General features: G+C 41.0%; 1 protein-coding gene across 1 annotated transcript; it reads left to right on the top strand.

Moving 5' to 3' along the window:
* Positions 1-1,002: 1,002 nt before the first annotated feature.
* Positions 1,003-12,590, top strand: GJA1 (gap junction protein alpha 1; the record flags this gene model as incomplete). The annotated part of the gene is made up of 2 exons (XM_082855276.1): positions 1,003-1,162; positions 11,429-12,590. The coding sequence occupies exon 2, from the start codon at positions 11,445-11,447 to the stop codon at positions 12,588-12,590; it is 1,146 nt and encodes a 381-aa protein (XP_082711402.1). The 5' UTR covers positions 1,003-1,162; positions 11,429-11,444.
* Positions 12,591-12,920: the final 330 nt, after the last annotated feature.

Raw genomic sequence — 12,920 nt, 5'->3', positions numbered from 1 at the left:
TGGAAAAGCACATAAAAATTATATGCAGACCTCTGCGGTCATCAGGCAGAAAACTATCCAGTGGGTTTTAGAGAGGGAGATGGTCTCAAGGAAGGTTGATAGTTTCGGGACCCACTTAATGCCAACTTAACATATGAGTATTTCATAAAAATATCCTGACATTTCACTACAAAAGAGATTTCATTTTTAGTGAGTTGGCATGAATGGGGCTGAGATATTATAAATCTTCAGTTCCCTGGAGATCTGGCAGAGGTTAGATATCAAGATTTTCACAGTCAAAATGTATTATATATTATACAGTTATAACTATTGTTACATAAAACTACATTGGTTTTGCTAAACTGCAGTAAAGAAAAAAATTCGAAGCAGTCACGGGGATGGAAGGTGGATTTGGGATGGGCATACCACCATAAAATGTTCATTTCTGACATTTCTCTCTCCCATCGCCATTTCCTCTCTTCACTCTCCCTACTTAAACTAAGAGGAAAGGAATTAGCTCATCAAATAACTCACTCACACACACCTTTAACTTCACACACCTTGGCCAACAGGCAACAAGTATGCCTTGGCTATACTCTTTTCCACCACATTAATTTACTGTAATATTACAGTAAGTAAAATTTTAGAAAAGGTAGTAATATTCTAAAATACACTGCTTTTTATCATCTCTGGACTTTTAGTGAAAAAAGCGCTAACTAAAACCCCTAATTGTTTTTGTAAGGAGCAACTACAAGCAGTGGAACTCACGTCTCTAATGCTATTTCATTTCTCTAGTCAGCAGATTTAAAGTACAGCTTTATCCGGGCTGGTTACTCCTCTTTGCTTCTTCTCCCCCACCCGTCCATGTTCGCCGGCCTCCTCTCCACTCTCCTGCCCGCCTTTCCTCTTCCCCGCCCCTTTCTTTTAGTCCCTCCTCCTTGTTGAGTCAGTGGCTTGAAACTTTTAAAAGCTCTGTGCTCCAAGTAAGAAAAAAGCTTTTATGAGGTATCAGCACTTTTCTTTCATTAGGGGGAAGGAGTGAGGAAAGTACCAAATAGCTGCAGACTTTTAAACTTTAAATAGACAGGTCTGAGGGCCTGGACTTGTTTTTGCATTTGACTTCATTCTCTGAGGAGTTCAATCACTTGGCGGCGTGACTACTTCACTTCTTTCAAGAGAAACAGTAAGTTTTTAAAAAGATCTTTACCTATTCCTTTCTTTTTCTACAAGAAAAACTTTTCTAAAGTTTTAAAATTTGTTAAATGTAGCTTTCACATGATATTGTAAAGGGAATGATGAACTTGAAAGTGTCTATAGTTTTAAACTTAAAATTGAACTTACGGTATTTGCTTTTTGACTGTTAAAAAGTTTTCTTTTAATAATGCAACAGGTAAATAAGATTCAGATCTTTCTGATTAGAATCAGAATATTAGAATAAAGTTACTGGATATTTGGTTCTCCATTTTAGAGGATAATTCTACGTTTTGGGGTAATCAGTAACAGTCTAGGTGCTTTGTAACTTTGAGGGGGGCGGGGTTAGGGGGCCTAGGTTGGGGGGTTTGACTGACAACAGCAGAAAAATCAAAGTGCAAATTTGCTTAGCGTGCTTGCTATAGAATTCTACTCTTTGTACTTTTTCATATGGAAATCTTGATTGATGTTCTATAGCCTTGCAAAGCAAACTTCTTAACAAAGTGCTTTGTTAAGACGTTGCTGCTTGACTTCCACGTGGTCCCTTCCTAGAATTTTACCCGGTAAACAAAAAGGTATAAAAATCAGAGCTGTAATATTGAGGTTCTTAAAGCAACAGTAAAGGGTTACTTTGTATTAGCACCCACTATGCAAAAATCTTGAGACCCTCAGGAGAGCCACCACTGAGTCGACCACGCTGGCAGTTCCGGAGGTGAAATCCCTTGAATGGGTGGTGGTTACTTAACAAAGCATTAACAGAGAGAGAACGGACGTTTAGAAGAGAGTATATGCCAGGGTGCATTTCCAAAACGGTCTCCTAAGACAGGGGCTCCTAGAAAGAATAGGAAACGAAATTTCTTAAATCGGCGCCTTAGAGGGAGCTACCTCCCCCCAGCCCCACGCCCCCGCCGCCTTCCGCTTGTCCGAACCTGTAGCAGACTTCAGAGCTCTTGGGCAACATTTTTGAGTTTGAGCCGCAGAGTGCGGTGCTGCCAGTAGGCAAAGATAACACTGATTTGTTATTTTAAAGGGCTCAATTTCTTACATGCTCTTATGGGTAACACACATTCTGTTAGCCAGAAATGCAACCGTGCGTTTTCGTGTCCGGTCGGGATTTTGTCTGTTCTAACTCAACAGACTAATTAGTTTAAATTCTTGGTGTGACCCTGCAGTTTGAAGTATTTGCACCAGAGAATGCTGAAAAGCAAATAAAAATGAAAGCTTTGCGGAACGAGGACGGGGGCCTGGGGCCGGGAGGGCTCGGGGAGCCTCCTGCCATCTTATCATCTGCCCGGCTCGCCCGGGGCTCCTGCACTGCCGAGCCTCCGCGCTTTGGAAACGTTTGCTGAGAAGTTTCCCTCAAATCCTCACGGTCAAACCCAGCGCAGGTCCGAGTTCCGCCACTGGAAAGGAAGGGGGAGGGGGAGAGAGGCGGGGGTGGGGGGAGAGATGGACTGTGGCCAAATGGTAAAAGAAGAGCAAGTGATTAATTGAATTAAATGTGTCAATCTAATTTCCCTTCCAAAACCCGCACCCACAGTGTCCTTTTTTTTTTTTTTGAACTTGTTGAATCCTACTGTATAAAGCATAAGGAAATCTGAGTACCTTGGGAATTACCGTGCCTAAATGGCACTTGTAACTCTTCTGTAAGTTCTCAAAACTTCCCAAGAATAGGGATGGGGTGGGGAGAGCGGAGGAAGCCCCATAATGAAATGAGTAAAGAGCTCATGACGTGTCCAGAGGCAGATCAGAATTCGGAAACTCAAACCGTGAGTTCCCAGCAGCGGCTCGCCCACCCTTATCCTCTTGGCTGGCCATCCAGATGTTTACAGAGCATCTCTGATAAAGCTTATCAAAAGCTCTCCTTGACCAACCTCATCCTCACCCTCAACCCTAGGGCGTGCCTGTGTTTCTCTCCAGGAGTACAAAGTGGGGGTGGGAAGAGGAGCGCTATAAACTGTTGGAAAAATAGACGTGGCTTTATTTGGAGGTGGGTTTAATTTCTTCTGCTTCCCAAACCAAGCTGGTAATGAAAAGATGCTTAATCTCACCCTCTGATAATTGGGCACACTTGAACTCAGTCTAAAATGCCTCAGGCAGTTTGAAGAGTAGATTATGAAAAATTTTTAAAAAGCCTAACTTATACAAGGATTGCCAAGAATAAAATCCTGCAGTAATGCAGAGACCTCATTAAATTAACCCTGTCTCAAAGAATGAAAAAAGCCAAGTAGAAAACCCTTCAGGAGAAAGGGTAATTCTTCTATGTAGGCCAGATTGCCAGAAGGTTATTCTGTCCTAGTAGTGTGTATGTCTGGTGCTTTGCAGTTTCCAAAGTCAGTATAGTTATCACCTGTCCTTTGCCTGGAAAATGCAGTGGTAATGCTTTGATCCTACTCTCTTCACTGTTTAAATATGTTCCACATTTTTCTACTACCTTTTATAGTTTATCACTGCCACCCCATCCACTCAGTTCCTGGCCCTTTACAGTGTAATTCTTACATTGCTGACCCTGGGAAACACAGTTCCAAGCAAGTGTCTGATATCGAGATATCAGATATCGAGATTTCAGATATCGAGAGTTCAGATATCGAGAGTTGTTTTGTTACGTACATGTTTCCAGTTCCTGCGTAGAGAAGGATGGAAACCTCACATTACAGTGCATTCCTTCATTTCTCTGATGATATCCAGAGGGGTAGCTTGGTATGAGCCTCAGAGCCTCTATGTATGATACTGAGGGAAGGGAATGATAGGAAAGTCACCAGTGATTAATACCTTCTACTCCACCTTTCCTGTTCTGATCTGACTTCCCTTCAAGAGTCTTAATTGTTTGAATAGATTGTTGGAGCATATTCACACACGTTAAGTTGGTTCAGCTCTGGGGAGACAAGTTATTAATTATTAATTATCTAGTGTTTACCATTAATGTCAATATTCAGTATAGATAAGTCAAGTTTAAAAAATTATCCCCAGAATTTCTCAACAGAAGTCCCCCCCCAACCTCCTTCGGGTAACTACCTAAATTCTTCACTTTGTCTCCACTTTGCCTGTCTAGATTCACCATTTGGCTATGTGTGTACATACTGTCTTTTGCCAAAGTTAAAACACAAACCAGGGTGAGCCATATATATATATATATACACATACATATATATATACATATATATATATATAAATTTTTTCTTTAAGAATGTCTTAACTTTCAATAACTTTCACATCCAAGTTTTCCTAGCTTTCTAAATAGTTTCTTAAAAATATGTGTTTTGGGACTTCCCTGGCGGTCCAGTGGTTAAGACTCCGCACTTCCACTGCAGGGGGCACGGATTTGATCCCTGGTCAGGGAACTAAGAACCCACATGCCACGCAGGATGGCCAAAAAAAAATGTGTTTTATGGAATGTTTAAAATTTACAGTAATATAGAAAATATATAGTGTTTTTTAGCAATTTCTGTAAGGCAGATACATTCTATAGTATATGACTTTTTCCATGATTTAGAGGAGATGCCCCCAAATAGAAACACAAAGACCCTCTTCATGGTCCTTTCTCCCTATTAACTGATAAAGGGTAAATTCCTCCTTTTCATAAATCTCTTTGAGGTTGCTAAAATAGCAATATTGTACTCATTACAGGAGCATCTAGAAAACTGATTTTGATTACCATTAGGCAAATGTTAATCACTTCTTAGTTGCTATTTTGCTAAAGAAAGGATGCCAAAGTTAGAAAATAAGTGGGCTATATCTATATCTAAAATTCATTTAAAGAGTAATAGCTAAACTTTATTGAGCTTTTATTAAGAGCTTCATGTGCATGAGATATTCATTCAATGCTCATTAAGGAAAATAGACTGTTCTTAATCAATACACTTGTGAGGGCTCTAAGAGTGTGTTTATATGATGACAAAATAACTAGGCTGTTCAATAAAAATAGTAAATTTGGAGGTGACATTTGGGGGAAGCACCAAAACTGATAGAAATAGCGTTATTTTAAAGTCTATCCAATCACAATCTAAGAACATGGCTTTTAGCCTGCAGCTTCTGACTTAGGCTCTTTCCTCTAGCACCCCTCAAGTGACCATTAGAAACTTCCGTTAGTAGGGGAGTTGAGTGGTAGCTATTGGACTAGGGGAGGGGATTGTCTCTTTGGATGGAGTCCCTCACTCCTCAACTCCCATCTCATCTCATTGTTCTGTGGAGGCTGATGTGTGCTGACAGGGTGATGAAAAAGGGTGAGGGCCGTGGAAAGAAGGCTTGTTAGTGTGTTCCCCATCCTACCTCCCTCAAAAAAGCAATGCCACACACATCAGATACCTGCAGAAATGTAGCAGTATTTCAGTCTTTACAAAGGAATCTAAGGATAATCAGGGAGCCATGAGACAGAATTTTAAATAGAACAGAGGTTTACACGGAATAGGTTTGATACATCACAGAGTTAGGCTAACTACCCAGGTATAAGGAAGCAAAGGTTGTATATTACCTGATGAACTGGGAAGATACATTTTCTATGGTACCTGATTCAAATCACTTAACTGCCTAACATACACTCAAACTATATAGAGATGTTATATTAACCAGGGTTGATATCAGCTGTTATTCTTCCCCAATATTCTTCAGAGCCCCAATCTTACCCCGAGATTTATCATTCTTAAAATAAACACAAGTTTTAACAGATTATTTCTTCTATTGCAAGACACTGGGGGGTCTCTTTCGGCGACAGTTGAATTGTGTAGTCCAGTCAGAATTAGAATACTGCAGAATTGGACCGAACAAGTTTTTTTTTTGGTGGTGTTGTTTTAAAATCTTAACCTGTAAAACAGCATAATAGTGAAACTGCATAAATATCTGTGATACCTGGTGCAGTTCTGCAAGAATCCCAAATCACTATGACCTTGTGTAATAAATTCAAGACCTTGTTTAACAAATTCTTTGTTAAAGAGTCTGTTTTCTTAATTCAGTCATATTGCCTGTTCAGGAATCATTTAAAGTATGTTGTTTCAGACAGTTCTCTGTTACAGCAATTATCACTTGAAAATTTAATAGTCCGTGTAATATGAGATGCTGACAATACCACTTTTTTTTTTTTACTGTGGAAGTCTCTTTTTAATTAATTTGAAACTTCAGAAGTTTGGGATATATAACTATAATTAAGAGAGTCCCAGGGAGATAGTAAACAAACAAACAAAACTGGTGAAACCTAGTACCTTTCTTTGTACAAGCCGCTTTTAATTCATTCAATAGATATTCACTATCTCTTAACTCTTTTAAGCACTGGAGATACAGCAGTGGACAAAAGAAACTCCCTCATGGAGCTCACATTCTAGCTGAGGAAAGCAGATAGTGAAAAGTCCTTGTCATGGAGGCAGACAAACAATAAACAAGTAAATACATAATGTGCCACGTAGAGCCAAGGGCCATTAAAAAAACAAAAACAGAACAAGGGGAGTAGCAAGTGACAGACCTAGAGTGCTGGCTGATGAGGTGATACCAGAACAAGCCATGGAGATGGAACCAAGCTGATCAAGGCAGATCGGCTTGTTAGTTTTTCCAAGACTGACTGAGGAGAATAGATTGGCGAGCAGGGTAACTAGGGTCTTGACATATAACCTGAAGAAAGGTGACAAGTAACCTGATGATGGCTGAGATCAGGCTAAGAGCAGGGGTGGTGGTGAGACTCATAGTCTGTTTTGGGTGGAAGATAAAACCTATAGAATTTGCAGACAGGTTGAATGTAGATTATGTTAATTATGTGTGGGTATGAATATTACCAAAAACACATCTGGCTCTTGTAACTATAGAGGAATGGTCACAACTGAGCCCACTCAAAGACATTTACTGCAAGGGAGAGGGGTTCTTACAAAAATTAAAGAAAAACATTAGGAGAGTTTACAGTTTAGTTTTGGGGCTTATAGTTTTTTTTGTTTTGGCCGCACCCTAGGGCATGCTGGCTCCTAGTTCCCCAACCAGGGATTGAACCTGTGCCCCCTGCAGTGGAAGCTCGGAGTCTTAACCACTGGACTGCCAGGGAAGTCCCAAGGGGCTTATAATGTTTGGTTTAGGATATTAGAAACACACAGAGTACTTCTGCCCCGCCCCACCCCCCAAATCCATTAAGTGGATTTTTATCAGGAAGCACTCCTATTTACCTTTATTTTATTTTAGTTCCCCACTCTCAACTCATTACAGTGTCTCTTCTTGGGAAAATCTTTAAAATTGGGAGTAAAATATATTCTAATTCTCCTAATAATTATTAGAACATTAATGACACAGAAAAGTGTCTAGCTTTGGCACAGTGATTTGTTTATATGGCTCTGGAACAGGGGACAGTCAAAAGTAACTTAAAATAGAAGTTTTTTTTTCATTTTGAATAAAGCATTTGAGTCCTTGTGCTCTTGGGGAGCAGCCGATGGAGGTGGAGGGACAGGGGGCTGTACAGTAAAGGGTAAGCTCAGTTCCCAGTTGCCCAGAGACCTCTGCTCCCCATACTAACCCTGCCCCCCCATCCCCTTGACCTTTTTAGACACTCAATCCCTTTCTGCTCTCCTGCCATTTCTCCACTCCTAAATATTTTGAATGAGAGACGAGACAGAGCACCAAAAAATGTCAAGAAACATTTGCCTCTTGGCCTGAAAACTTACTTCAGAATCACCTGGTGCATTTGTTTAGAAAAAGAAAAAAAAACAAAAGAATGATTCACAAGCCACCCCCCACCCTCACCCCATGATATTCATTCAAACTGGTGAGTGTCAGGAATGTATGTTCTTAACACATGCTAAGTGATTCTGATGCCCTTCGGGAACCTGCAAAGGGCCCAGAGGGTCCTTGCGTGGGTCACACCTGGCGTGACTGGTTTTTGGCTTCTAGTCTAGAGGGCCGTGAAGAGCAATGGAAAATGTGATCTAACATGGTACATAGAGGACACAAGAAGGACGGTCCAGCTACTGTCAAGCATATGCTCCTAATGAGAAGTTTGTACAACTCCTTAACCTAGACCTTAATCTACATATAAATTTCCACCCTGGGAACCTAGAGGTGAAGGCATGAATATACAGGATATATGCTCAACTGCCATGATGTTATCATATATCAAATAAGGAATATACCTGTCTCATACTAGTGAATGTGAATGGGGTATATAGTCTGTAAATCAATGCTAGGGATTCTGTAAACATAATTATGACCTCTTCTTATAAAAGGGCATTACTTTTTCAACTATGACTTGGAAAAATGAAAATGATAATGGGGATGAGGGGACAACCAGTTGATAGAACTTTTAATTCACAGCAAAGTGAATGACTACCAAAAAGATAATGGCATTATAAGCCATCACATTAAACATTATCTGATGGTCTCTATGATAGTGCTAATAACAGGTATCTACATGCTGCAGGATACTAGGTGTCCAATTGGATAATTCAACTCATTCAGGTAAAAGAGTATAACTCAGTTAATGCAAATGACAACTGGGTGGCTGCTTAAAGAAAAGACAACTTGGCTACTACCTAGAGAGCTGTCCAGTGACCCAGTTCACATACTGTGGCACTATAGGGTATTTTTGTGGAATCTCAGAATTATATGAAACTCAAGTTTTATTTTTCCATAGAGTGTAAAGAAACTTAGTAATTAATTGCCACAAGCATCTACATATTTTACTTTGAATAATAACGAAACACTGACTAAAATGACAACTTCTCAGTGTACCTGAAGCACGTTAAGTTTTTCTTGAGCTCGATCATCGTGTGAATGTGAAGAGACGTGTGCAGTTTATCATTTTATACTTGATTGTTTCTGTCATTCATCCCCACCCCCACCCCCCCAAAACTGGAATATTGAGCAAAAGCAGATGACACTGGCAAAATATTGTAATTCTCTACACAGAATCGGGACCAATTTACACATCATCACATCGAAACTGTCTATTGATAGAGCTTCAAAAATTCTGTCCTCACGGACTGTGCTTCTTCATTCCCAGTGTAGTATCTTCTGCTAAATTGTAGTTTCTTTCTTTTACATTCTGTCATATCAAACTGTCTGTCAAAGCTAAATTACTGCCTCTCTTCAAGCTTCTCAAGCTTTCCCCTGGCTATTTCACTCTCTTTGTCAGTCCTACAAGCCTTTGTTCTTGTGTGACTGCTCTTTCCATACATCAATTTCACTTTCGATTCACAATCTAAAATGGCCCTTCCTAGAGGTGAAGCTCCCTTTTTTATGACCACTGGCAGGGTCATTAAAAAGTTATTTACTGTAACTTGCCCACCGACCTCCAACCTTTACCACTCACCTCCAACCTTTACCCATCACCCACCCCCCTTTCTTTGGCACCAGTCTCTGGGCTGTCATCAAAAATACTCACTGACTGCTAATTTAGATAGCTGATACATTTTCAGTTTATGAATCAGCCATCGCTTCTTTGTTCCATCCAGGAAATCCCAGACCAGTATCCAATTCATTTTTTTCTGCCCTCTATAGCCAGGAGGTACAGGCATTAGACAGAAATGTAACATTGCTTGGTGGGGAAGAAGATTCCCATGGACCTCATTTACTTCCCACAAGGAGAAGATGGCTTATAGTTTAATACCAGATGAAAAATTCTTTATATCCCGACAACAAACATATTTCTAGGAAGTCTATATAATCCTACTTTTAGTTATACTATTTTTTTTTTTTTTTGTGGTACGCAGGCCTCTGTTGTGGCCTCTCCCGTTGCGGAGCACAGGCTCCGGATGCGCAGGCTCAGCGGCCATGGCTCACGGGCCCAGCCGCTCTGTGACATGTGAGATCTTCCCGGACCGGGTCACGAACCCGTGTCCCCTGCATCGACAGGCGGACTCTCAACCACTGCGCCACCAGGGAAGCCCTAGTTATACTATTTAAAATTCAGTAAGCTCCTGAAAAGCCTTTGCTTTGCTTGTTTTTAATTATTAAATAATCTTTGACTACTTCATCCCATTCTGAACCCTCCAATTACTCTCTGCTGAAAATTAGACTATATTCTCTCTGGCTGCCACATGCAATGTTATTCATTTCTTACCAGATTTCAGCCCCCGCTAAGATTGTATATGTTAAAGCACGGAAACATTTCTAATGTTAACCCAGCTTTGCTATAATTTTAAGACCAGTGTCATGCATTGGGAAGCCTTGGTCGTGGGATTGAAAGTCTTTTTCTGGCTCTACGGATAGCTGAATATTTCCTATATACTTAAGACCTCAATTTTCATCAGTTAAAAGGACTATTGGCATTAGAAGAATAAACTGAACTAAATAACTTTTGGGATTCCTGTCATATCAGCCCCAATAATGGGTTAGTCCTAGGCTTGAGATATCTAGGTATTGATAGGAAGTTAAATAGAGTGTGTGGGCTGAGGACCCAAAACCCAGTAAAGGAACTTACTTGTACAGCAATCCAAAGATTAAAACCAGTCTTTTTTACTAGAGATAACACTAAAGTTGTCTTTTCATTTCTCAGGCTATAATTAGTATCGAGGTCAATTGAACTCTTACTTGAAATGTGATGTTCATTTAGTCTTGTTTTTTGAAAGTACGTTCCTGCATCTAGGGACGCAGTGTGTCAAAATGGTGTGTTTCAGCACAACGTATTTTCCTCTGGGCAGAAGACAGACTTCTGAACCACATGAGTCACTGCTTAAGAAGAAACAGAGAGGTATAAATGACTACACTGTAGAGTATGCACAAATGACTCTTGAATTACCAAGGAGAAACATTTCAGGATACAATTAGGAATAAAGTACTATATGTAATAGGAATGAGGTTTGAAAACAGGTTGCATGCATGTGCATGGGTATGGGTGTTCTTACCTCAATTCTTAGGTACCCATGCTTTTTGAATACCCCATATCAACATTTTGCTTGGGTGTGCATGCAGACACAGGCCTATCAGGTAAGAACCGTCCTCTAATTGGACCGTCCAGGGGGGATAAAATAAGCAGAGACACTTAGCGCAGACAACTTCTCAAGTCACGTGGTAAGACAGTGGTTGAGCAAGTAATACATCTTCGCAAGGTTAAGATCGCAATTTACTCTGCACATAGGCTCTGGTGTTTCGAAGATTTAGCGTATCTCAAGAAAATTTGAGAGCTCTTTTCAGGGGAAAATGGAAGAGTTTGCACTTGTGGCTTTTTTGTTTGTTTTTGAAGAGTGCTAGAAAGATAGGAGATCTTTTACAGTACTTTGACTGCTGGCTGAAAGAAACTGTATATTAAACTAACAATCTGTGGCCTATGATCATTTAGTTGTCTTTTTCTTTTCAGGTGGTGCCCAGGCAACATGGGTGACTGGAGTGCCTTAGGCAAACTCCTTGACAAGGTTCAAGCCTATTCTACCGCTGGAGGGAAGGTGTGGCTGTCAGTCCTTTTCATTTTCCGAATCCTGCTACTGGGGACAGCAGTTGAGTCAGCCTGGGGTGATGAGCAGTCTGCCTTTCGCTGTAACACTCAACAACCTGGTTGTGAAAACGTCTGCTATGACAAATCTTTCCCAATCTCTCATGTGCGTTTCTGGGTCCTGCAGATCATATTTGTGTCTGTTCCCACACTCTTGTACCTGGCTCATGTGTTCTACGTGATGCGAAAGGAAGAGAAACTGAACAAGAAAGAGGAGGAACTCAAAGCCCAAACTGATGATAGGAATTTGGAGATGCACTTGAAGCAGATTGAAATAAAGAAGTTCAAGTATGGCATCGAAGAGCATGGCAAGGTGAAAATGCGAGGGGGTTTGCTGCGAACCTACATCATCAGTATCCTCTTCAAGTCTGTCTTTGAGGTAGCCTTCTTGCTGATCCAGTGGTACGTCTATGGATTCAGTTTGAGTGCTGTTTACACTTGTAAAAGAGATCCCTGCCCGCATCAGGTGGACTGCTTCCTTTCTCGTCCCACGGAGAAAACCATCTTCATCATCTTCATGCTGGTCGTGTCCTTGGTGTCTCTTGGCTTGAACATCATCGAACTCTTCTATGTCTTCTTCAAGGGTGTTAAGGATCGCGTGAAGGGAAAGAACGATCCTTACCACACTACCAGCAGCCCACCGAACCACGCCAAAGACTGTGGATCTCCAAAATATGCTTATTTCAATGGCTGCTCCTCCCCAACCGCTCCCCTCTCACCCATGTCTCCTCCCGGGTACAAGCTGGTTACCGGAGACAGAAACAATTCTTCCTGCCGCAATTACAACAAACAAGCAAGTGAGCAAAACTGGGCTAATTACAGTGCAGAACAAAATCGAATGGGGCAGGCAGGAAGCACCATCTCTAACTCCCACGCACAGCCTTTTGATTTCCCTGATGACCACCAGAATTCTAAAAAGCTCGATGCTGGCCATGAACTACAGCCTCTAGCCATTGTGGACCAGCGGCCTTCCAGCAGAGCCAGCAGTCGTGCCAGCAGCCGACCTCGGCCTGATGACCTAGAGATCTAGGTCCAGTCTTGAGAGCATAAAGATTCCACTCAGTTGTGGAGAAGAAAAAGGTGCTATAGAAAGTGCACCTTAGGTGTTCATTTTTTTTCCAGTGGAGGTGGTACTCAACAGCCTTGTCACGAGGCTTAGAAAACACAAAGACATTAGAATACCTGGTTCACTGGGGGTGTTAGGGATAGGCAGGTGGAGAGGGAAGGGATGAGAGAGGTACATGTTGGTATTTAATGTAGTTGATTCAAAGAACTTAAATTTTAAATAAAAGTTGCATTAGGTGATCCATAGTTAAGGGCTTTTTCCTCCCCACACACCCTTAAGAATACTTCTGTGTAT

This window comes from Leucopleurus acutus, assembly GCF_964270905.1.
Source record: "Leucopleurus acutus genome assembly, chromosome: 15".
Lineage (NCBI taxonomy): Eukaryota > Metazoa > Chordata > Mammalia > Artiodactyla > Delphinidae > Leucopleurus > Leucopleurus acutus.
The sequence above is the reverse complement of the archived record's forward strand: the minus strand, read 5'-3'. Positions and strand labels throughout refer to the sequence as shown.